Here is a 26,618-nt window from a genome sequence, read left to right on the forward strand (position 1 = left end):
TTGCACCCTGGTGTACTTTTTATTTTTTAAAGGAAGGAACTTAATTTGCTGAAATAACTTGGTGTCTTGTCTAGAAGTTATGCTCTCTATATTTCTGATAAATGAGTAACACAACAAGAAATAGTTGCTCCATAAGTAATGCGAAGAGAAGTAGAACATTTCAAGTTAGTTCAAATTGTGTGACATTGAATAATTCCTAAACCAGGGGTAGAGAATCTTTAACCAGGATTGTCAAGCCTTTTTCAACCCATGGGTTGAATTTCATTTTGGAGAAGCTATTGGGATGTGATTCCAGAGACGAACAAAATCAGAGGCTGAAGGGGTGGAACCAAAAATACAACCTTCCCCTAGCAAATTTGAACTTATATCTCTTGCTGCAAGCAACTAAGCCTTAGCAGAGGGACTGCACAACACCTGGACAATCACAAACAGCGTTGGGAGAAAGCGAGTGGGTGCAGGAGAAGGGGGCATGGCCAGCTGACAAACCTAGCAGGTGATACCCAGTCCACCCCATTATTCCACCCCATAATGGAGCCAAGTTTCCATCCACACGCTCTAAGCAGTCTTCCGAAGGCATCCTCTCTAATCCTCCGAAGAAGGATGACGACAGATATTGACTGAGGTTGAAGAAGCTGCCTGGACTTCTTACTTTCTTTTCACTGTTGAGGTCCATGCCCTTTGCTTTGCAAGCTCTTCTGAAACCACCTCATTTTCAAATAGAGTGGGGAGTGCAGCAGCTGTAGGGAGAACAGCTTTAAGGCTGAACTAGTTTCATTGGCCTTCTAGATACTCGTCATAATTGGAACTCACGTAGATAAATGATGGTAGGATGGGACCATGAACGGCCACACATGGTAGCAATTAGGACTTTTTGGTGCATACAAATGCCTTCAACCTCCAAGCAATTTCAAAGCAGTGGTTCAGACTTGCCCTTTGTATCGCAGTGGACTTGCCTTCTTAAGGTGCACGAAAAAATCTAGACTGCCAAACATAACTGGGATTTTAAACCTTTTATTATCAAATAAATATCTCATTTTCGTTTAAAAAAGTGTTTCTCTTGTACAAATCATGCGTTCTGCCTTTCCAAAGTTTCCTCCTCCCCAGCCACAGGACTGGTGATCATTCGGGTAGGAGTTTTGATTGGAAACACGTGTGCAAGTGAGCTGTATGTGGCCTGTCAGCTTTTTTTCTCCACTGGGATGTGAAACGTGCAATTTTGTCAAAGACTAAATGTCTTGGAATCATCTAAGTGGGCTGGCTGTTCTGCCCACCCCCTCAATTCTCAAAGTACATTTTTAACCATTTAAGACTGTTCATGTATCTTGCCAAAGATGAGTAATTTTTTTAGAATTGATTTGCAACTCACCTAATTTGTAAATACTTTATAGGCGAGAGTTAATTCTAAGGACATTTTATAGCTGCGAGCTGAGTTTCCTTAAGCTACTAAGACTTTAAACCGAATACTGCAAAGTATGCTTCCAAGGGTGGATATGGACTGTTCTTTAAAGTATATCTCAGTTATTTAAGATGCCTGGGACAGGCTATTTGTTAAGCCTGCGTAAAATGAATAATTGAAGAGTGCCTCATGCCAGACTTGAACTGGAAGGGGCTCGGAAGGAGGTACACCTGGAAAGAAGGGACTCATAGGCCATGTATTTATACACTTGTTAGAACTGGCTGATTTTCTTGTGCAGAAAATTCCACCGCAGTGAGACCTTGGATGTTAGCAAGCCCTGTGATGTCATACTTAAGACTGGAATCCAGTGCTGTCGAGTTGCATACATATGAAGAAGTTATTTCCATTCACATTGTTGCAGAGTGTACTTTTACTTGGCTGGAGTGCAGGAACCTGCCCCAGTAAGAGTTGGGTTGGTTGCAGATTTGAAGTTGTACCAACTGATTCCTTGTGAAGGTTTCACAAAGGAAAATGCCCAATAGATTTTATAAAATTGATCTGCAGAATGGGGCAAACCCAGCTCCCAGCTACTTCATGGGTTTCACGTTATTCAGAGCTTTGAAATCCTGCACTATAGATGCTACTTATCTGCAGCGAAACTCTAATAAGTATGCTGTAAAAGAAAAGAGGAGAGTAAAATCTACTTTAAGAGACTTGCAAAATATAATGAGCGTTGCTGAAACATCTGCTCTGGGGGTATTCATTCGTACAGGTAATTGTTCCCCCACCTCCATTTCTCGCATCATGCTGTTTCTTCAGCCTGCTACAAAATAAATGCAGGCTTAAAGCAACAAATACTTACTATGTGTGAGTTTCCCAGCACTTAGAGAAGTACAGTGAAGAAGTCCTTGGGAATACCTTTGTCATTCTGGGCCATTCTGTACTGGGTGGATGGGCATTGTAGCAGCATAAGCTCATAACAGCTTCACTTCAGCAGCATCAGTTTGGCCCTGAGAGAGCTCCCCAATGCCATATCCGCTTTTTTACCCAAGGGACATGCAGCAGTTCCTCTCAGATTGCCTTGGCCATTGAATGCACAACCCAGTACTTTCAAACCATGGGTCCACCTCCCTCTGAGAGTAGTCTTTCCAGCAGTTCTGCATATCCCAAGCATGTTCTCGGCATGCCTGGCAATGCAAAGGGTTGAGATGTTACAAGGAAATAGCCCTTTCAGCCTGTCATCCACCGGGGGGTTCCCCAGTTGGCCATTCCAAAGAGGGAACCCCGGCGCTGTGCGCATTCTTGGGCACTGCAGGTTAACAATGGCTGGTGCTCATTGCAAGCCCCTTACACATCCTTACCTGCTGGTTGCTGGCACCCTGCCCATGCGTTTAGTCTAACCATGCTTTAAGGCTGCTGCTTCATTGTTGATTCTATGCTGATACCTCCAACATAAGGCAGCCCTATGAATGAATGTCAAGGCTGTGGCTTCCTTGCTGGAATCATTCCAACTGATCTTTGTTCTCCCTCTTCTCCTGCCTTTGACTTTCCCTAGCATGATCGTCTTCAATTATCATGATATGACCAAAGTATGACTTCAGTTTTACCATTTTTGCTCACCTATTGGAGCACACCAAAGCAACGCTTTAGCTTTACTAGTGAGAAATGAATGCTCTCCCTTGTACACCCACTCAGCCCTATGAAATACATACTAGAAACTATAAATTGGACATGCAATTTATACTACCCTTGACCTTAGCCAAATGGCCAAGGGGTGATCTATTGTTGCACTGGGGGATATGCTGTTCTCCTACATTATCCAACATTATTACATGGTCCAAGGAATTCTCTGAATTGAACATAAACAGCAATTCTGGCATTAAAGTGGAACATAACTTTTTGAGTTAAGAGGCTTATACCCATTCCCAGGTGAACAACCTCCCAGTTATCTATTAAGCCATAACATATTTCTTTTAGAATTTGGCTGGAAGAACAGGCTTTGGAAAGGGTGGCTCGTGGCATTAAGCTGAATGAGCATAGGTTTAGGAGTGAAATATCTGTTGTGTTTTCTGGTAGCCATCCAGTTTCTTCTGCAAATGGGGCAGAGGCCTGGCCTGCTTTTTCAGGTAAATTCCCATCAAGATAAATTACAGTTGATCCAATAGTTTGGATCATTTCTGAAGTATTCATATTTGGGGTTTTTTTTCAACTCTGACTTTTCTTATTCTATAATAGTCCCATGGTATTCCAGCTGGTGGTTATCCAAGGAAATCCTTTAGGCTGACTTGGAATTTGTCAGCAGAGCACATCTGGGTATCTGCAGGACTTCCCATTGTAAATGAGGATTATTTTTCAAATTTGAGATTCACAATGTTGTTCTTCCTCCTCCATCTGTAGACCCTGCTCCTTCTTTTGAACCATCTGTTTTTTCTCCACCTGTATCTTGCTGACCGGGGCATTATGGGGAGGGATTAAAGGAGGAGTTAGTTAAAAGTCTGCATCTAAAGCGTTTTATGAGAATACAGTGCCTTTGAATGGCTCATACAACTATCAAGTATGCGTTTCATATAGCATGCTACCAATTATGATTACTTTGTTCTTTAAACTATTTCTTAAGAAATTGTTCTCAGGGCCTTGTGCACAGGGTCTACCCCTTCCTCTCTAATGCAATATGATGAAGGACAGTACACAAATATGTTGACTAAAACAAGTGGCTTTCTGCCAAATCCAGTTTCCACAGAGCACCAATATCTTTCTCTTGTTTTGAAGCTGGAAACTTAGGGTAAGATTTGGCTTCAGGGGACTCCAGTTGCTGCTTTCTACTTTAGACATTACTTCTTTTCCTGCTTCATTTTTTTTTTTTTTTGAGGGGGAGGGGGTGGACTATGTAGATGAACCTCCTGAGTTGAAAGCTCTGACTCATGCCTTATCCCAGACCATATTCCATGGCTGGAGGCCAAACAGCTTTTGGGAATGTAACTTAGTGGCTGGTCTACCAGGAAGATATTCTAGCAATTTCTTGCTTAAGAACAAAATGTGTTTGTTTTGGCACAAGGGTTCTTAGCATGAATTTCCTCTTCACTCTGGATGCCAAGAGAAATAGTCGTGTAGTTCTCATTCTCTGTGTGGATACTGGAGGGTGTTGCACATGTTGGAACGTTTTTGTGAAGACCCACATAGAGAGGCTCATGAGAACCTCCAACCAAAGTGGTCACTAAAGGACAACAATGCCAAACTCTTTTGTTTTTGAAGTAGGGACTCCCTGATGGAAACAATTCTCAGATCCTGTTTTGATGAGAACCAAGGAAAACAGTGGAAATAGTGTGCATAAACTAAGCCTCTGTTAAAAAAAGTGGGAGTTCGTTTCTTTATATTTCCATTTCTTCAATGGTTTCACTGCAGCTCATCCCAAAGGCTTATGAAGCATGTGTTTAAATCTGCACATAAAAGTCAAAACTGGCTGTATCTAAAAAGTAAGGTGGCATTCACAGATCCCAAGTATTCCCAAGACTCAAATATTTTGAACCAGGGTGTGCAAGATCTACTCTGGAACATGCCAAGTCTACTTTGTTTTTTACTAAAAACCCAAGATTTGCCATGTGTGCATACATGCATTGTAGTTCTCAACCCAGCAGTGCTTCAGGGCTAAAGAGTTGCTGATTCCTGATCTAAACCATCATGTTTCATGCCCAAAGCCCTGTAATGGGCTGTGAGAGAGCAATCAGTTGCCCATGCAAACTTTCACACTTTTAAGTGAAAATGTGGATCACAGTGGAAATGTGAGAAGCCTTGAAACTGCTTGGGAAAAATTCATCAGGACACATAAGGATTCTACAGCAAACATCTCAGAGGTAATGACTAATCAATAATGTACCTCAAGCAGGTATCCAAAGAATAAGGAAACGGGTCAATTTAAAGGTTTATGAGCTGTAAAATTTCAAATGTTTATAAATATTTGTTCATATTAAAAATAATATGCAGGAATTTTCCCAAACCCTTCCTGTTTATACCTAAGCACTACCAGCTGGTTTACTGCTAGCTTAGCCTCTCATCAGGCAAGCCAGATGATACAGAAAGATACTGTTTTTCTACCATATGTGCCTTGAGACACAGGCATGCTAGGCTAAATTAAAAACTGATTTAGTGCTATCTACCCCTTTCCCGACTTTCGTTAGTATAAGCCAGACATTTGTCACAGTTAGTGATTTGCTTTGAGTATTGTCCACGTATGTACTCTTTGTGTCCTCTGCCCCAGCGCAAGCATACTTGCTTATCTTAGGTATAAAAAAGTAAATTTGCATGAGGTGGGGATGGAAATACACCTCTACTGTACAGATAGCCTGCTCTGTTTATGAATGATTATAGGCTTAGTGTTTTCCATTAAAAGGTATTTCTGAGCTGGGAAAACGGCAAATTATCTAATGATAGACCAGCGCTATTCAATTAAATGGCACACTTGGCCTGCTCTTTTATAGCCGTGCTTCCACCTAGCGCAATGTGCAGTCTCGGGAACTTAGGTATAAAAATAACAAAATCTGCTACGGTGCTCTGCAGAGGATTATTGGGGCAGGATCAAACAACAATCTTCAAAGTACACGTAGTCCAACCCTGGAGAGAATGTTCAGTCTCTTTTTTATTTCTGTTGATATATATGGTAACTTCATTTGCCACTTTTGTTTTGATCATTCTGTTTAGAAATTAGTAATGTTCCTGTTTAAAAGGAACACCAGCACCACCACATCAAAACCTCAGGAAGTGATTCCATTTAAAGATGCACAATACCAGATCTTTATATTAGTTACTAGATTTTAAGTGAATGAACTCCACAGTCATTGAGGTTCCAATTAATATGCAAATCTCTCAGATTTTAAAATGGCACTTTGAATAAATCTTTGGTAACTCCAACTCAGGAAGTTGACATGTTCTTGGAAATGTGTGATGTCAATTAACTTTTTTTTTTTTTTTTACAAAGCTTTCTCAGTGGCTTATAATGTTAGAATTAAATGGAAGGGGCCAAATGGAGAAATGATAAATTTATTATGCAATAAGTGAGGACTTATGGCAGAGGTCATTAGAGCAGTACGGGTAGAACAAGAAGGAATTTCCAGCTTTGGCTGCTGTATCAAGTACTGCCTCTCTGCTCACTGTTTTGATATCTCTGTAGAAAGTGGTATATACATCTGAATAGTAAATGAATCATAATTAAAGATGCAATTCTACATATGCTTAAATAGATGGATAAAAAACCTACAAGTCTGAACTTTGGTCCTGTCAGCCATGCTGTCTAAGCACGCAGAGGAATGTACTCAAACTGGCGCTCCTTCCAAACATTCATCAACTTAGCGGCCCAGGAAAAGCTGGGCAAAGTCACTACCTGATCCTTTTGGAAAACCTCCAAGATCTGGTTGTTCATTAGAAGTGCCTCCCCACACAGAACAGGTGGCATTCAAAGCCCCAGAGTAGCTTTTCTACTGACCAAACAGTTCCTCCATCTTGCCCAAACTGAGCCTCAAGTTGTTAACCCTTGTCCAACTCTGCTGTTCTATGGTTCTGTGAACCCACATCCAATGTATGCAGTCATGTACCGTCTACTTTTTCTCCCGGCAGTCATTGGAACCATTTAAAATACGACTTCTTTGGTTGCTACTTGCTTCCCACTGCCTTTGCCAGTTTAATTCTCCTTCTCCACCCCTTTTTGCTTGACAGTGCTGCTACTAGAACCCTTCCATCTCTGCCTTTTGCTTTCAGCTGCAAGGAGCACTTGCCAGGGGAGGAAGTGTCTGCGACGCCTACACAGTGTCACTGGCACAGCCGCTTCTCTCTGTGCTGAGCAGTGGAGGAAAGTCATCGAGGAGAAACCCAGCAGCAAGAGCCAAAAATGTGATGGGAGGAGGACGTAACCAGCACACAGAGGTGTTGTGTGCCGTTCGCTTTCCAATGCCATTTGTACGTGTAAATCAGAGGTGGGTAATCTGCTCTCTTCCAGATGTTTTTGACTGTGAGTCCCAGCAGCCCAAGCCGGCATGGCCAATAGTCAGGAATGCCTGAGCTGCGGTCCCAAACATCTGCGAGGAACAATCCTGTTATAAATTATTATCTGTGCGTTCTCAGCAGTGTCAGGGCCTTTTCTTTCCCCTTGTGCTGGTACTAATAGGCTCACCATGCTGATCACCGGTAGACAGCTGAAGGCAGGAAGGCAGGCACTGACAAGGGATGGGAAGGACATTTGATAGTTTTCTGTGTGCTAAGGAAGGAATTGGGCATGTTTTTATCTTCCACACCAAACAGCAGCTACCCGTAGAGGCAGTAGCAAAGCCAGCTGTAGCCTGATCCTATGCATGTTTCCATACAGACATAAATACTGCTTCTGCAGTTAGTCTCAGTGATGGAGATTTGAAACATTTGCTGGACTGAATCCTTATGGCATTCATTTGGAAATGAAAGTTTGAGTAGTGGTTTGAGAGCCAGCATGTGCTGCGGTTAAAGTGTTGCCTGGGGGATCTGGAGATCCTGGTTCTAGTCTCCACTCAGCCATGAAGTTCACTGGGGCTTTCACTCTCAGCCTAACCTACTTCACAGGGTGGTGGTTGTGTGGCTAAAACAAGGTGGAGGAGGTCTATGTAATCTGCCTTGGGTTCCTCACTGAGTTATAACAACAAGAGTTTTAAGTGTACATAGGATTATTATTACTATTATTATTACACTGCATTTATATCTCTCCCTTTTTCCTCTTGCAAGGAACTCAAGGCAGTTTAAATGGATCCATTTTATCATCACAACAACCTTGCTGAGGTCTAACCCCATTGAAGCGGTCAAGCCTTCCCCATTCCGGTCCTCCTCCAGATGTGCTGGGTTACAACTCCCATAATGCCCAGCAAGCACAGTGGCTCTGGGTGATGGGATTTTTGGACCCACACGCCTGCAGGCGCCCCAAGTTGGTTCCTTTTCAGCTTTAGGAGATTTTAGCTTGAAACTAGACTGTTAATCCCACTGCGCAGGGCGTTTCCGCGTTTTGCAAAGTGCTTCATGGGCAATAAATACGGTAGTCTCACGGCACTCCGCACGCGCTGCTCGGAGTAAACATCCAAAGCATCACGCTGCCTCCCTCAAAGCAGGGCGCTCCCTCCCGCGTTCTGCGCACGCGCGGCGCGATGCGCCCGAGACTTGGCTCCGGCTTGATCCTCGAAGAGTGACAGCGCTTGAGGGGGCGCTTGCCCCGCCTCCCCCCCGGCCTTGCCGGCGCGGTGCGCGCAGCGGACGGCAGGGGTCGCTATGACAACGGGTTCTTCCTCCGCGCTTCCTGCCCTCCCGCGCCACCTCAGCACCTCGAGACGGCAACGGCGGCGGCAAGCGCGCCCTGCGCTCCAGGCCCCGCTGCTCGCTCGGTCGCGCGGACTGTCTGACGGGGATAATGCGGAGAGGCCCGGCGCGCAGCCATGGACCTGGACGAGGCCTTTGGGTTGGTGGGGGAGTTCGGCGCCAGGCAAAAGAGACTCACCGCGTTGCTGGTGCTGCTGCAGGTGGGAGCCTGGGGAAGACCGCCCGGCTCCTCTCCTCCCTTCCCCTGCCCGCCTGTTGGCGGGCCCCGTCGCCCACCTCCTCCTCACCGTTGCCCGGAGGCGAAGCAAGCGCGGGGAGGGGGCGAGAGGCGCTCGGCTCGCGTCGCCAGGGCAACGGCCGGGGCGCTGCGTGGACCGAGGCTCCGGGCGGCGCGCTCTGCTGGCCGGGCGCGCGGGAAGCAGCTGCGGCGCCTGGGTTGGGTGGGGGTGCCGCCTCCCGTGTGGGCTGGGAAAAGACTGCCTGGGATGCCACAGGGAGGGGGCTGTGGTGCTGCAGCGCCCATGGGAAGCAACCTCGGGGGTCGCAGCATGGGTCCCCCTAGCTCAGTATGGTTGGCGCTGCCTCGCAGCCCTTCCTCCGTGTCAGGCAGGTTTCTTTCCCAGCTCTACCTGGTGACGTCGGGGATCGAGCCTGGTTCCTTCTTTCTTCAAAGCGTGCACTGTGTCACTGAGCTACAACATCTCTTAGACATGCTCAGCTTTCCCTGTGCATGCACAGAGTGCGTGTCATAGGAACATAGGGAAGGTACAGTATACTGAGTCGCACCATTGGTCCAATTAGCCCAGTATTGTCAGCTTCCAGGGTTTCAAGCAGGACTCTTTCCAGCCTGGTCTTGACATGGTGGGCAACGAATCCAGGCGAATCTGTATTCAAAGCAGGGGCTCTGCCATTGAGCTGGGGGCCCTTCCAGTGTCTCAACAGCAGAGTGAGCCATATCTCCTTGCTCTGAAGGAAGTGGACTTGGGATAGCCTGCCATGTGTGCACTCTAGGTGAGGGGATGGAGAGACTAGTCCCTGAAATACAAGTGCAGTGATTAGATGCTACTTCACTTGGAAAGATTGCAACTGGGCTTCTGACAAGCCATTTCCTAGGGCTGATGGAAATTGTTGGCCAAAACTTCTGGAGAGTCATATCCAGAGAGACTATCCCTGATCAAAGTGTTGCATTTCTTTCCATTTTCTTTTGCATTAACCCTGTGAGATAAACACTGTAGGTTGTGAGAAACCAGGGTTTCCCACAACAGTAGCCCTATTAACAAAAGACAAGGAATGTACAGAGGCCAGATGTTTTGGTCCCTCCCCAACACAAATGTCCTCACTAACTCTATTTTCAGAATATTCACATAGGCTCCTCTTTCAGGCTTTCACTAAGCGTGTGGTGGTCTGAGAGCCAAGGAACTAGCAGAGACATTGGTTCTGGCCAAGAAACTGGTGCACACAGCCTAACTTCTTCCACAACACATTTTAGGGCGGGTATTTGTGTTTAGGGTTCCTTCAGCATAGGGATCTGCAACTGGAGATTTCTGGGCTAAATTGGCACCTGAGAATCTAACTGGCAACTCTCAGGTAGCAACCCAGATGCATTAGAGGGAGCACAGGAGTTGGTAGCAGGTCATTTTGCGAATTATGGTTAAACTCACTTCACAAGATGTCCTCTTGCAAAAATTAGCTGACCAGGGCTCTAGTCCCTGCACAAGACTGGCTTTCTTTATGGTTGTAGGTAGCCAAGAATAACCTGTTAGGGCAATAAGAAGCCTGAATGGGATTTGGAAGCTTCAGCTATTCAGTGAATGTGCCAAAGGAATATTGTAGATTAGTGTGCTTATTTTCAGGCTTGGAAAAAATAATAGTGTAGTTGCCCTGACATCTAATAATAAGGATTATTTTACAAAATTATCTGAGCAAAGTTAACATTAACATATCCATCATTTCTTAATTTATAAAGGATGGAAAGGAATAAACTTGCTATAAAACCTCAAAATGTCAAAATTATGATTGGTGAACAAAATAATACACCTAACAGATACAACATGGTTTTAAATCCCCTTTTTTCCCTTTAGACTTTATGGGCAATGCTGCAACTTCATTTAGGTCATTCTTAAATCTTTTGTTCCCAAGGTGATGACTAGAATCTTGGTCAAATTTTGGCCATCCAGTCCAACAAACTGGGTTTTGGAGCAGAATACAACTTCATCAAGCTCTGCCTCTTTTCTCTTTTTCATTTAAGCACACCTTGCACATAAAAGGAAGGAAGGAGAAAGTGGAGAGAATGTTTGAGCTTGTTGCTCATTTATGGTGCAATGTATCATAGGGTTTGTTTGCTATTTGGTCTATGAAGATTATGATCCACCCAAACCATTGTTTCTGTAGTTTTCAAAAGCTTGAATTACCTGTAAATCACTTTGTGCAGAATGTAAATATAGTTCCATTTGGTGAAAACATGGAAAACATTTGCAGATCATCATATAAGATGAATAGCTATGTGTATGTATAGTGTTTAGGATTTGAAAAGCTGTAGGTAGTTATGGCTTTCCAACATGTGTATGCGTAGTGGCTACAATTGGATGTTAGTCCACAGCTTCTTAAAGCTGCATGCTTTCTAAAGCTGGAGTTAAGTCCTCCTTCCTTCCTCTCTTGTCATGCACTAGCTTTGGCACAGAAAACCTAGTTTGCAGTAAGCCTGAGTTCTCCCTTGAAGTGTGGTGTGGAGAAGTGCTTGGCTACAGCCTTATAAGGTCAGAATGTGGCTAGGGAATCAGATATGTAAGAGTATAACTTCTTGCTATATAGCAGGTCAGATTATTTTTCCATTTAGCCCAGTGCATTCTGTTCTGTAGAGCAGGGGTCTCCAACTCGCGGCCTGCGGGCCGATTGCCGGGAGGGGCGGGGCACGGGGGAGAGGCCCTGCGGCCTTCAAAGCGCCAGCGGCGCCCTGGCCGGCCTCTGGATGAGCGGCCCACCCCCACCGCGGCGGTGGCATACTTGATACGGCCCAGCCTCACCCAGACTCTACTGCCAGCGGCCCCCAGGTAAGTTGAGTTTGAGACCCCTGCTGTAGAGTCTCAGGTGGAAGCCTTCCCATCATGTACTACCTGGTTTTTTAAAACAGGAATTGTAAGTGTTTGATCCTGAGAATATCTGTAGAGAAAGCATGTGTGTCACTATTGAACTATATTTCTTTCCAGAGGCAGGACTTAACCAACTAGAGAACTGAGCCCCATTTACCTGTTTAACAGGCAAGATTCTGGCTACACTATTACTGAGAAGTAAGCCTTCCTAAATGTACAGTCATCCCATGTAAACAACAACAACTGATATACAGTTTTTGTACAGTTATTTACACTGCAGTGGTTTCTGTTTCAAAAATGCAGCTTTTTCGGCAGCCTTCAAGATGGACTAAAATCTTGGTAAAAGCTTTCCTGTTTCATTGTTGTTGTTTTCAATATCTCAAGTCCATTTTGGGAGTTAGCAATTATTAGTTTGCCAGCACTGACCAAGAACTAAGTAATTCATCCTGTTCATGTGGTTCTTCTAACTACATGTTACTTGAGCAGCATGGGACCACACCATGGGAAGAGCTCCCATGCTGCTGTGCCAGCATTTAATTTAGGCTGTAGATGCACAGTTTGCACGTTACAGTCTGGCTTCATGGATTTGTTATTTAATTTGAATCCTCACAACCCAAGCATGCTTCACTTATGTGCAGATTTTCTAAATCAGTGTAACTTGGATGCATGTAAATGGCAGTTGAGTCAACTGCATAGCATACATTCGTGCTCACACTCTTGAGTATGGCGAATCACTCTTGAATGCAGGACTCTTGAATTAATAAGTAAATTAATGAATGGAGATGCAGTTGTACAAGAAAGGCTCTCAAATCCAGATTCAGGGTCTTGATCTCTAAGATATACATACAGCTTATGTGTATCTCTGCAGTGGAGGCAGCAAGAATGAACCTTAGAATGATCAATGGGATATACTTCTATTTTTTTGCTCCTTTCTGTTGTACCTGATGGGAAGCCAACCTGTGGGCATATTTGAACTGTGGAAGGGCTATATATTTTTGTAGTTAAATTCAGACTTGAATGTTAATGACAGGTTCTCCTCCACCGCCCTCTCAATCCCATCAAACGACAACTAACAATGGACAAATTCTTTCAGAAGTGCTGTTTTTCCTCAGTGAAAAGATAGGCAGATTTGATCTTTCTCATCTTTCTTTTCACAGGTTGTACTGCTCAAAGTAATATTAATAAATTATTAACTATACTGGCACAAATGTTGCATTTTTGGCTCAGATCAGTAGATATCTGCTAGGTTACCCTCTGTGTGCATTTTGAATTCCACTGTTGTTAACAACCACACCAATTAGTTATGTAGAAATGAGGTGTAGTAATTGAAGCCAAGATGCAAAGTACAACATTGATGTCATGACTCTGAAATATGGCCTCTTACTGCTTCCATGACTGGGGCCTTTATTTTAAAGATTATTCATAAACTTAACTCAGTTCCTTTAACAGTCAATAAAGTGAGATTATATGTTTAGTATAAATTGATTTAACAGCAGTTGAATTTGGTAACCAAAAGGTCATCAGATTGAATATTGTATTCATTTGTTTATTATATTTATATCCTGCCTTTTTCCTTTCAAGCAACTCAAGACAGCTTACATAATTCTCCTCCTCCTCTGTCTTAATCCCACAACAATCCTGTGAGGTAGGTTGGGCTGAGAGTCTGCTACTGGCCCAAAATTACGCAGTTGGCTCCATGGCTGAACAGGAACTAGAACCTGGATCTCCTGAGTCCAGTCCCATGCCTTTTAACCACTATACCACACTTGCTCTCCTATTAGATATTACATTCTACAAATTTAAATATTCAGACATTTCTTAATAGCCAAATATGATCCTACATATGATTCCAGTTACTTCATAGTAAATGTGCTTGCTTTTACTCTATGCCGGTGGAATAATGTTAGTCTTGCCCTATTTGTTGCTAAAAATGCCTGTTAAATATTTTCAAAATGCTCATTATTATGATGGTAGGTATGTCTGTTCAGAAAAAAGTTTTATTGTATTTCTGGAACTTGCACTTTGCCTCCTCTACTCTTTGGACAGAGATGCAGTAAAACCCATTCATGTCAATGAGGGCCAGTCTAGCAAGCATTGGATGGAGGTCAGCCTTGCCCCTCACTGAGAATGTTTCCAAAAGCCGTGCGTTACTTTGACCCATGGGGTACATAAAGACCAGTCCTGTATATGTGAATAAGTGGAGTGACAAAACTGCATATATTTGCTAAGCTCCCTTCATTTTACTTTATGTCCTGTTCTTCTGGCTACATAGTCAACTTGTGGATTTTGTTTTCCAGTCACACTAGAGTGGGATCCTCTTGTGACCTGACATATATATTTATATGATAGTTGAAGCTAATAAACTCTCTCTATTTTACTTCTAAGGTGTTTGTGGCATTTCAATCAATGCTTATTGTGCTAGTGGGAGCAGTGCCAGAATATAATCTGGATGAAGAGTGGACTCCAGCTAATACGGAAGCCCTTGCAAAACATGTCAGGTTTGTCAGTAACTTCACGTCCATAGCAACAGAGGCAAGTACATTTCGTTGCTGTTACTGAACATTTTCTACATATTAGGTTTCTTCTTTCACCCATATGGCTTCAGTGTAGAATGCTGCCTCTAAAACCTTGGAAGAAAAATGCTTATGTTGGATTTATGTGCATTTTGTATTTCTTCTTTAAATGAGGTCATGGAATTTGCTGATAAAGGAGAAATCACTTGAACTAGTTCTCAGGCCTCTAGCTTAAAAACTCTTCATGGTTCTAGTATTTCTTCTTTTATTAAATAACTATAATTCAAAATGTTATGTCTTGCCTTGACTTTGAGAAAAATATTTAAATTAAATGGTTACTTTTAATTCTGTAAGACATAAAATCTATCACAGTATGATTTGTATCCTTAGGTAGTGGAAGTGCTACATTGTTGCTCAGTCCACCTGTTAAATTTTTTATATTGTAAGATCTTGCGTGCCTGACGAGTCTGCTTCTCTTTGTGCAGTCCAGTATCGCTGTTGGCATTTTACACATCCTTTGCTGTTTATCGTTTGTCCTTGAATCTCTGTTTTCAGTTTTCATCTTTATTTTTAGACTAGGAACCAAAGAATTAGACATCCAATATCATTTACCTGAGTGACTCTGTATATACATTTTTCAAAGAGCATCCCCCACCCATGCCATATAGCAAACTCACTTTTGAAACTGAGGTGAGTTTCAAAAATAGTTTGTGATACGTCTGGCCACAGTTATCCGCACCTTGGCAATTTCAGTGTTGGATTGCTGAAAAAACACTTTATACTGGGTAGCCATTAAAGATACTTTGGAATGTGCAGCTAGTCCAGAATGTTAAAGCTAGGATAAGAGCCAAGGGAAAGAAATCTTACCTCACTTGTATTGAAACAACTCCATGTCTTCCTGTATATACATGAGCTAATTGCTCGTCTTAATCTTAAAACCCTGTTTATCTTAGAACTCCAATACCTGTTGGACTGCCTTCTCCAGGTATCCCTGATATTTGTACTCTGGTGGGCTTCTTAATAGTGCTTGTTCCGTTTGGAATGCCATCATTGCTATCATTTAGGCAAAAATATTTCTGTTTTCCCAGGTTTTTAAGACCCACAAATGTTAATATCCCTCTCTTGGATGCACACCTTAATGTGGTGACAGGGTTTGAGCATGTCAGGGAAGTCAAGAGCAATGCCTCCAGGAGACCAGACTCCCTCAGTAGTCTAGCCTTCTAGTAGGTTTCTAGTCTTCCAACTCTGATTAGTACTACACAGAATAAGGCAATAGTGAACCACTACTGAATATTCTTATGTTTTAAATCCTATGATGAAACAATCCAAAATGAAACCAGAAATAGTGTCAGAAGACGAGACTCCCACGTCAGAAGGCACTCAAATGGCTATTGGGGAAATGCACTGGACAAGTATGAATAGCATTGTAACCCAATTGTGTCATCAAAGCCAAAAAGAAGTTTAGGGGCTGACATGTGCAGAGGCAAAAGGAATGTCTGATGCTACACAATGTATATATCCATGGAACGTGAGAAATACGAATCAGGGCAAACTGGAAACTGTAAAGTAAGAAATCGAATGTACATTGCAGTACTTGGTGTGAACAAACTAAAATGGACTAGAATGGACATTTAGTGTTTTGTTCTGGAAATGACAAACTCAGAAAGAATGGAGTGGTTATGATACTGAGGGAAGATTGCAGGTCAGGCAGTAAGAGGGTATAATGGAAAGTTTAGCCAAATATTATCGATCAGAATTTGTGGAAAATCTATCAGTTATAACCATAATGCAAATCTACACTTCAGCCGTTTCTGAGGATGAAGAAATAAAAAAGTCTATGCAATCATCCAAGAGGCAATTGATTGAAATTGTACCCTAAGCAGCTAAAAACATGTGTCTTTTTTTCTGCTTTCTTCCCATCATGCTCCACTGTTAGCCATGTAATATGTTTACGTTCTTTAGGCATAACTTTCTATGCATTACATTCTGGCAAACTGGAATGGTGGGACTGAGACACTGCTTGGTGATTTATAAAGTAATAAAATTTCTGCTTCTGCAGATGTATTTGTGGAAGTGCTTATGATGGTCTGGAACATTGGAACATTGCACTTCACTTGGGTTAAAAAAGGCTCTGCTGGAAAACTCATAAAATATTATTCATGCGATACTGATAGTTACACATGTATTATTTATAAGCGAGATAATCTTGGACCTGTCATAAGTTTTTTTACATTCTTATTCAAGAACTTGCCAGTGGTCTGAAGGTATAATGAGCTCACAAAACATAAATTTATGTTGTTAGTATCCTTTACATTGTTAATATTTTTCCCTCAACTCAAAATGGTTTCAAAAGTAAGCATGTTAAAACTTGTGAAATGTAATGCTATTTTACATTTTAAGTTTTGAAAGCTGGTTCCTATATTTCTTTGGCAAAAGCCTAGGAAACTTATAACAGTCCTTCCATTTCCCTTAAATTATTTCATCAGTGAGGGGGATTTTCACACTTAAGAGCTGTAGTTGAATCCCCTGCAGTTGTAAACTGAACGAAAGGCTCATACTGGAGCTTTATTTAATTAAGAACTGCAGTTCTAAGAAGAATGTTAGATGAGGAACTAAACTTGTAACAAAGGTAAACAAGATAGCTAAAAGGATGAATTAGAGGGGTGATGTTATGCCACTTGCATTTTTATGTCAAGCAAAGTCGGTCCTTTTAGCTCGTTTCTCCCTCCACTCCCCAAACTTGAATAACAGTCGATTGTAAAATATACATTTTTTTACTGATGGCTAAACTATATTCAAGGACTTCATCAGATACTCTGAATTTCTGGCTGCCTAGAATTACATTGGGATACATGGGACAGCTGTTTAAACAAGTGGCCCTTATGAATTCAGCTTGATATTTTGCTAGTTACCATAGTTACCACTGTCAGATTGCAGTTCTTCCTTACACAAACCTCCAAAATGTATTCCAGATCAGGGAGCTCTTCTGTGCCTCCAGGGGTCTGAGATCTCTGGGTGGATGTGCTTCCCTCTTGAGACGATTTCTGAGTGTGGGGGTTGTAGAAGAATTCTTCCCACTCCTTTTGTTTAATCCTGTTACTGCCCTTTTGGTTTGTTTCCAGCCCTTTTGCATTGTTGCATGTCATGTCACATAGAAATGCATTGCAATCAAGTGCTTGGCAATGACAGTCCATTAAAACTTGCCTTTTAAATTTCAAGTTTCCCCCAAACTTTTAATTTGTCTAATAAGGTATTTGGGGAAGGGAGCAAGAAGTACTAATTGATACACCACAAACCATGTGTCAGCATATGAGTTGTTGAGACTGTCTCTTGTAAAGTGGGGGTGAGGCAAGTTCGGAGACAAGAGAAGGCAATGTACGCTTCCCTGTGTGTTCCTCCCCGCACCAAAAAATGTACCGGCCAAGTTGATTTTATCCTTTTCGGTGTTACTCCTGGTCTTGGGTGAAAATTGGGTGGGAAACAGCAGTTTGGGGAGTATATGTGAGTTAGCATGGACAGAAAAGGCATTCAGGATCCCCCCCCCATTTTTTTTCCTTATCAGCTCAGAGAGTTCTGTAAGGAATTAGGAGCAGCTTGATCTTGACATGCAGACCTGCTTCTATCATGTCTAGTTTATCCGTCAAATCATTGAGATTAAATAAATGGCTGTTTATTACTCGATTTTAACTGAAAAAAAGTTTCTTTTTGTTTCCAACAGTGGTATTTAATCAAACATGAAGCATATAAGGTGAGCCTGGCATCATCCTTGTATTTTGCTGGCTTGCTTATTGGAAATATGATGTTTGGCCCATTGTCAGATAAACTGGGTAGGAAGCCTGTGTATCTAACAGGTAAGATTATGGGGGAAAATGTGTCTCTGGCAAGACTTCTTTGCATAGTTCCATTCTGGCAACTGATAGTATGTATGTATGTATTAGATTTATATCCTGCCTTTTTTTCTTATAACAAACTCAGAGCAGCTTACATAATTCTCCTCCTCCTGTACTCTCACAACAACAACACTGTGGGGTAGGTTGGGCTGAAAGTCTGTCACCGGCCTAGAGTTACTCAGTTGGCTCCATGACTGAGTGGGGACTAGAACCCAGGTCACTGGAGTCCCAGTCCTTCACTCTTAACCGCTACACCACACTGGCTTTTTAGTTATAAGTTATAGCGTTCAAATTATAAAGTTACATCATTGTAGCATTACTCTATAGAAGTATGCAGTTAGAAACCAAAACTGCAAAATTAAACATGGCCAATGTGCCATCAGTACTACATATTAGAAAAAATGTATTTTAGTGCAACAGTAAAATTTAATGTTAGGGATACTTTAAAGCCTCCCAGGTTACGTTGGGTGTGTTTGCATGTCTCTTCAACTGACCCTGGCAGTAAGTCATGGTGGGTTGGTGGTTGTGTGTGCAACCTGTAGTGCACATGACAGATGATTAGGCTTCTTATGGGTTGTTTGTGTCCTCATTAGGAAATGTTTGATATGCATATATTTAGCTATATTTCCTGTGTGCCTGTGGTATCCTATGTACCTTTACTAGGGAATTGTCTCCATTTGCATGTAACAGCAACAAACTTGACCAGAACTCCAACATCTTCTGCTGCATTCACTTTGCATATTTTGTCTTTGTTAAATTAATAGTAATAGTTACACAGTCTTCATGCCCTGGTTTTACTCGAAGGTATTAGATATTTCTGAATATGGCTTTACTTATATTTTAAGATATTAAAAATCCTGCATGGTCTTTTACTTGGGTGGAATTAAGGGTATTTTTCCCCTTTCTATAATTTTTCATTTTTTATACCTACATACACTTTTGAGTAGATATGCATAGGATTTCACTATAACAAGTAATGTTTTCCTATGGTATGTATTTTGTGCAGGTCTTTTCTTTGATGTCATTTTTGGGTATGTCTCGGCATTTGCTCCAAACTATGAAGTTTTTGCAATGTCACGCTTTTTTGTTGGAATTACAAATGGTGGTATGTCTTTAGTGGCTTTTGTTTTGACACAAGAATATGTAGGAAAATCCTTTTGGGCACTGACAGGTAAGATATGAGAACTCAGGCTTGATCCTTTGAACAAAATGTGTTTCTTACCATTCTGGGAAAATATACCCTTTCCTCTGTTCTGTAAATCTTTGTGGTAAGAATGGGTCAGTGTTCTTAGTTCTGCTTTGGCTGAGTAACTTGTGTACGTAGAGGAGAACTAGACTCCATATGCTCAGTTAAGAATAGTAAGCATTTTAGACTTGTCTCAAAATGTTTAGAATCAATTATTTGCTGTGAGAAACATCATTTACAAAATACCTTTTTTACTCCCTTACTCTTAATAGTCAGTCATAGTTCTGTTGTTGAGCAGCACAGGAAATGGCAGGATCCCCTCCCACATTTTCTTCCCCCAACATAATTTTTTACCCTACAAATTTTCTTTTCTCCCCACCTCATACCCCATTTAAACTAGATACTGTGTAGAATTATTTAAGTATATGACCTGGCCTGAAGGCCTATGATCTTGTCCCATATATGAACACTGATGAAGAAAGCATTTGTTCTAGGGTCAGTTCACTCACTCGTGCTCATTACTAGATACCTTGAGGATCAATATCAACATGTGCATGTGAAGCCTGAGCCACCTTGGATCGGACAGTAATGTTCAAGCCTTTTCCATATTGTACTCTGCTTTTCAGTTATGAGCTATCAAAAGACAGCATGCATAGACATTTGAACCAGCAGGGGGGCTTGATAACTTGTTTTCTTGGTTTGGATGGTTTTCAGTTATACCATCATGGTGAGCTGTAAACAAAACATGGTCTTAAGTTATTTTCGCTTTTCACTTCTGTACTATTCCTCTTGCCCCTTCGTGCTGTGTCTGGCTCACCTTTAATGGAATGAACGGTGCTGTGTTCTCATTCTCTTGTTGATTTTTTTCTTCTCCTAAATGCCCCTTCCCATTTTTCTATTCCTGTTTCCTCAACCTGATGCTTTCTGGCTACTCTCCCTTCATGGTGTCTCCCTCCTGTTTGGCTGCCTTGGTTCACCTATCATTTTCCGGTAGAGCTGGCCCTTGAGAGGTTGAAGATACACTTTGCTTTGTGCTGCTGCCTGCCCCTTCAGGTGCTGTGTTGTTCAGAATCTCTCCACCATTGAGCAGGCTGACACAGTTGATTAAAACTTGGCAAAGAGAGGAAGCCACTGACAATAGTGTTGATGACGGATGTGTTGGCATGACAGCAGCGTTGGAAGCTCTGTAAGCTTAGGCTTTTGAAGTTCACTTTGAGCTGCCCTGATGGTCTCTAGCATAGTTTAACAATGCATAGAATAGATTACAAACACTTTGCTCTTCCAAAATTCACTTGAAAGATAGATGTTATTCAGAAAATTCTGAAAGCCCAAATGGCATCTTATTAAAGTTGCAGTACTATGGCTATAAGGGATGCAGGTAGCGCAGTGGTTTAAACCGCTGTGCTGCTGGGCTGGTTGAGCGAAAGGTCACCGGTTTGAATCTACACAACAGGGTGAGTTCCCGTTGCTCCGTCCCAGCTCCTGCCAACCTTGCAGTTCGAAAGCATGCAAGTGCAAGTGGATAAAAAGGTACCACTTCAGTGGTGTTTAGTCATGCCGGCCACATGACCACGGAGACTGCCTGCAGACAAACGCTGGCTCCCTCGGCTAGGAAACAGAGATGAGCACCGTCCCCAAGAGTCAGACATGACTGGACTTAATGTCACGGGGAAACCTTTACCTTTACTTTGGATATGGAAACTTTGAGCACAATCCCTGTGGATGTTTAGTTGGAAGTAAACCCTTGTGTTGCATTGATATTAGAGGGATCTTCCACCTATAAATGCAGCTAGAATTGAAATGTTGATAACTTCAGAAAATGGGTTTCTAATAGTTCAGAGCATGCACAAAAACATTGATGATAGCATTTACTTTTCTCATCTTTTTTCCTGCTTATATCTGTTGCTCGTGCTTCATTTTTCTTTCTTCAGCTGCCTATCTTTTAAATAAGTGCTCATAAACAATATTACTCTAATTTCTTAAAGCAGCTTAATGTGCTATGTTCCTTTCCTAAGATTTAAAAAAGTGGAGAAGATAAAATAGTGAATAAGATACGATATACACAGAAGGATTCACAATATATTGACATTACCAACCTGTTAAAAGGAATATTACTAATAGAAAATAAATTCCAATTAATATGGAGAGGTTTACTTGACTTATATGCAGACTAATGTGATCCAGTGTAAAGCCAGTGTGAGCTAACAAAGAGAAATCCTTGATACCACCATTTCATTTTTAAAAATGTTAAATTTATATTTTCTATGTAGCTATTACTTTTGCAATTTATATGTATGTGAAACCTTCATTCTTTAATTACAGAGCTTCTGTTTGTTTATTTATTGTATTTGTATAAAAACTGACCATTGGCTTTTTGTTCTCTGGGTGAGCATTACAATAAAAATATCAATAACAACATTAACTAAATAATACACTTAAAATACTTATTAAATAAACAAAATAAAACATAATGTATAGAATCAGACAAATGCCAAATAATAAAATTAATAAATGAAGTTAAAATTAAAATGAGTACCATCAGTATAGATAATTTAAGTAGAACCATAGGTGTGTCAAAAAAAAGTTTTTGTCAGGTGCCTAAAACGCAGCAAAGTAAGTGGGTGATGATTCTCCATTGGCAAGGCATTCCACAGTTGGGATACTATTACAGAAAAGTCTAGCCTAAACTGCCTGATTCTGCTTAATTTTGGAAGCTAAGCAGAGTTGGGCTGGGTTGAAATCCAGATGGGTGACTTGATTCCTGCACTGAGCAGGCAGCTGAATCTGGTGGCCTGCTAGGCCTCTTTCAACTTTATGATTCTATAAGATAGTGTAAAGAAGACAGGTGAAAACCTAAATGGGGGGCGGGAGGGGGAATATTAACTGTTGATGTATTGAAAAGTGAAAATACCAACTTTCATATTGTTAACACCCCCTCCCCTCAAAGAATGTGATAAGCAAAGCATTTTGACTGTTGCCAATTGGAGTCACTTAAACTTTTGGAACTGTAGTGTATGCATGAAGACTCTTAACTGGTTCGGATTCTTCTTTAAGAGCAGCATGAGCTAATTAGGCTAACTGTCTGAGCTTGGAGGTTACAGGCATCCTATGGATGCCAGAACAAGTGTAGAGGCAAAGGGTGCCCTGCAAAAGAGTTAGCCTTTGCCCTGGACTGCAAGGACAGAAGACATAGGTGCCGCCAGGGTCTTCTGTATGCTGGCAGTTCTTATTTTTACCTCTCCCCACCTGCCCTGCAGCACCCACAAAATGGGTCTCCAGGGTCACTTTTGTGAGGGCAGAGGGACAGCACTCTGAAGCTGGAGTCCTAGCTCCAATCTCAGAACATGTTGGAGGTCAGAGCTGGTACTCTGCATTCATTAGCAGCCATTTAGAATTTGTCTAGCAGTCACAGAACTGAATCCAAATTACATTTATATGCAAAAAGTTGATATATCTGATGTACTAATCTGGTATTTAATGAAATAACTTCTTTTTTGTTTCTGTTTTCAGGCTCATTAACAAATTTGACATTTGCAGTTGGCATAGCAATTTATGCCTTATTGGGTTATTATATAAGGGAGTGGCGTTTACTTGCCTTTGTATCAAATTCTCCAGGACTTTTCTTTTTTCTTCTCTCTTTGTAAGTAGAATTTTATGTCTATTACGTTGTTAAGCAGCTACTAAACCCAAAGTGTATCTGAACCAAAACTAGTGATGGATGGTAAGATAGATTAAGTCAGGGTCCTCAGTGCAGTGCCCTTGGAAATGTTTGCAAAGAGGGGTGCCCACAAAAGCATCCCCAGTGTGGTACTCACAGATGTGTGATATGTTAATTTCAAATGTTTAAAATCCTATTTTTAAATAAACATACATGGTTTAGTATGAAATGCATACAGCATTTTAACCATTATTCATAGGCTTCAACATAAATAGTCCAAGTATCCAAATAAGTATGCATTTGAAGGTGGCATTTATATGACATCCATTCATACAATGAAAACATTCTAAGATTCTTAGTCCATTGCATTATAGAAGGAAATGTATGTCTTTTTCTGTTAGCTGCCAGAAAGGCATGGAGTATCTACTTATGCTGACCATTTGTTAATTTTCATGAAGCCGGTAAATGATATAAAGAATGTGTGGATCAGTAAATGTTAAAGACTGTTCCGATACAAAATTCATCTTTGTAATAACCTCCTCCCCAAAAGAAGCAACTACTAGACATTGCCAGAGCATATATTTAAAAGAAATAATTGTCTGTATTGCACTGCTACTGATTAGCCGACTCAAACAGTCACTTAATAACAAGACATTGCTGTATACAAAAGACATGAAACAAAAGCTTTTGCTTATTTGTAGGCACCACAAGTAGAGGCCAAGGTGGCAATAAACTGATTAGACATTTTATGGTGGTGCCTTGATTTATTCTAGGATTCAAGCTTACTGTATATCTGCATTTGGCAAGATAGACCAAGAAAGAATAAAGATGTGTTCATATAATTGGAAGCCTTGGTTAGTATCCAACTGTGTCACAGCACCTGTGCTACTGATGTTGCACAAGTGTAGAACCATTGGTTGTGCGACAGAAATAGTGCTTGGTAGAGCAAGGGGAAAAGTGGCAGATTTTGGCAGTCTCTTTCCCCAGTTGCATGAGCAGGTGCTGGTTTCGTTGCACAAATGTTGGTTTATGGCAGTGCAGCATTAGCTTTGGGTCACAACTGAATATGAGTACACCATGTAAAATATGGATAGTTTGCAAAACAGTAGCAGTTGGAACAATGACAGACAAATGGGGTTGAGAAAAGCTCCCATGCTACCTGAGTGACTTTAGTAAAGAGTGCTAATGGGAAATTGTCGCCCCAGTTCCAGCATTTCCAGAAACAGCACATTTCTACATTCTAGGAAATGTTTTGGATTTTTACTTGCCTTCTAGGCTCGGCAGCTTTTGCCAAGGTTTAAAAACAAATCCATGTGGCTCCATAATTGACAGACACTTGTGTTAATATGTAGGTTATTAGAATCTGCATAGATGAAGCATTTGGGCAGGCAAAAGATTTCTGTTTGGGTGTTTCTCTTTTCAGTATGCTTCCAGAATCACCAAGGTGGTTATATTCCCAAGGCAGAGCTGCAGAAGCGGAGAATGTGCTACAGTACATAGCTCTTGGAAATGGGAAGGAAAGACTGATTGTGAAACTGAAACAGTGCAAAGGAACAGTTAAAAAGGATGACTCAGCGCCTGGTGTCTTAAACCTCATTAGTCACCCAGGCCTTTGGTGGCGCACTGTCATCTTGATGTATATCTGGTAATTAATAGAGTTTCTTAGTTGTACATGAAAATAGCAAACTCTGGGTAGTAATTCTAGGCTGCCTAGAAATGTTTATTATGTTGATGGTAGATTGAAACAGCTTTATTATTACCTGGTATTTTAAAGAGTAAGAAATATATTTCTGAGTCAGGAGAGATAATTGTCTTGGTCTCTCTTCCACCCCTTAGGCTCAAAGAGCAGAGAATTTAAGGGGTTTTGTTTGTTTGTTTGTTTCCCTTTCCAAATTTTAGTAACATCTGAACATCTGTGGCATGGAACTTAGACATTATTGTGAGAATTATAATAATTGAGCTATATGATGGCTCTCATTTGGAACAGTGTTCTTTATGCACGCCTCTGTATGTGTGAACCAGCCCCTTGTCAGAAATGAATTCACAGCCTTTTCACACTCAAAAATCCACTCCTGCTTTTCCTTATACTTTCTTCATTTAGGTAGGCTTATTTGGGGTGGGACAAGCATTTTGTTGTTGCAGTTGTTAAACAGTTGGGAGTCTGGAAGCTTTGCCAGTCTATTTCAAACCACCCAAGCATCTCAAATAAAGGGTGGCTGAAAAGTCTTTTTTTTCCCTGAAGGAAGTAATCTGGTAACATTTGAAGTGCTGTTCTCGTTTGGTTTTTGCAAATTACAATTGTTGTTAGTTGTGAAGTCGTGTCTGACCCATCGTGACCCCATGGACAACATTTCTCCAGGACTTCCTGTCCTCCACCATCCCCCGGAGTCCACTTAAGCTCACACCAACTGCTTCATTGACTCCATCTAGCCACCTCATTCTCTGCCGTCCCCTTCTTCTTTTGCCATCTATTGTTCCCAGCATTAGACCCTTCTCCAGGGAGTCCTTCCTTCTCATTAGGTGACCAAAGTATTTGAGTTTCATCTTCAGTATCTGGCCTTCTAAAGAGCAGTCAGGGTTGATCTCCTCTAGGACTGACCGGTTTGATCGCTTTGCGGTCCAGGGGACTCGCAGGAGTCTCCTCCAGCACCACAATTCAAAGGCCTCAATCCTTCGGTGCTCAACCTTCCATATGGTCCAGCTTTCACAGCCAAACATTGCAACTGGGAAAACCAAAGCCTTGACTATACGCACTTTTCTTGGCAGGGTGATGTCTCTGCTTTTTAGTATGCTATCTAGATTTGCCATAGCTTTCCTCCCCAGGAGCAAGCGTCTCTTAATTTCTTGGTTGCAGTCCCCATCGCGGTGATCTTGGAGCCTAGGAAAATAAAATCTGTCACTATCTCCATTTCTTCCCCATCTATTTGCCAGGAAGTGAGAGGACTGGATGCCATGATCTTAGTTTTCTTAATGTTGTGTTTCAAACCAACTTTTGCGCTCTCCTCCTTCACCCGCATCAAGAGGCTCTTTAGTTCCTCTTCACTTTCTGCCATGAGAGTGGTATCATCTGCATATCTGAGGTTGTTGATATTTCTCCCAGCAACCTTAATTCCAACTGGTGATTCATCTAGCCCCGCCTTTCTCATGATGTGCTCTGCATATAAGTTAAATAGGCAGGGTGACAGTATACAGCCTTGCTGAACTCCTTTCTCAATTTTGAACGAATCAGTGGTTCCATGTCCAGTTCTCACTGTTGCTTGTTGACCTGCATATCGGTTTCTCAAGAGACAAATAAGATGGTCTGGTACTCCCATCTCTTTAAGAACTTGCCACAATTTGTTGTGATCCACACAATCAAAGGCTTTAGCATAGCCAATGAAGCAGAAGTAGATGTTTTTCTGGAACTCCCTAGCTTTTTCCATGATCCAGCGTATATTCACAATTTGATCTCTAGTTCCTCTCCCTCTTAGAAACCCTGCCTGTACTTCTGGAAGTTCTCGGTCTACATACTGCTGGAGCCTAGCTTGTAGGATTTTGAGCATAACTTTGCTAGCATGTGAAATGAG

At 41.7% G+C, this 26,618-nt stretch overlaps 1 protein-coding gene across 4 annotated transcripts in view; it reads left to right on the forward strand.

The window, feature by feature from the left end:
* The first annotated feature begins 7,225 nt into the window (after positions 1–7,225).
* Positions 7,226–26,618, forward strand: part of LOC123018385 (solute carrier family 22 member 15-like) — a 33,507-nt gene continuing 14,114 nt past the window's right edge. For 3 of the 4 annotated variants that reach the window (XM_044420413.1, XM_044420412.1, XM_044420414.1), the window contains exons 1-6: positions 8,719–8,916; positions 14,191–14,337; positions 18,037–18,169; positions 19,215–19,379; positions 22,905–23,034; positions 24,476–24,697. In XM_044420413.1, coding sequence (XP_044276348.1) covers positions 8,833–8,916; positions 14,191–14,337; positions 18,037–18,169; positions 19,215–19,379; positions 22,905–23,034; positions 24,476–24,697 — 881 coding nt within the window. In that variant the 5' untranslated portion in view covers positions 8,719–8,832. Of the gene's footprint in view, positions 7,360–8,718; positions 8,917–14,190; positions 14,338–18,036; positions 18,170–19,214; positions 19,380–22,904; positions 23,035–24,475; positions 24,698–26,618 lie in introns of those variants that run through there. The other variant, XM_044420415.1, reaches the window with a different exon arrangement.

Source organism: Varanus komodoensis, unplaced genomic scaffold, assembly GCF_004798865.1.
Source record: "Varanus komodoensis strain SLA01 unplaced genomic scaffold, ASM479886v1 scaffold11, whole genome shotgun sequence".
Classification (NCBI taxonomy): Eukaryota; Metazoa; Chordata; class Lepidosauria; order Squamata; family Varanidae; genus Varanus; species Varanus komodoensis.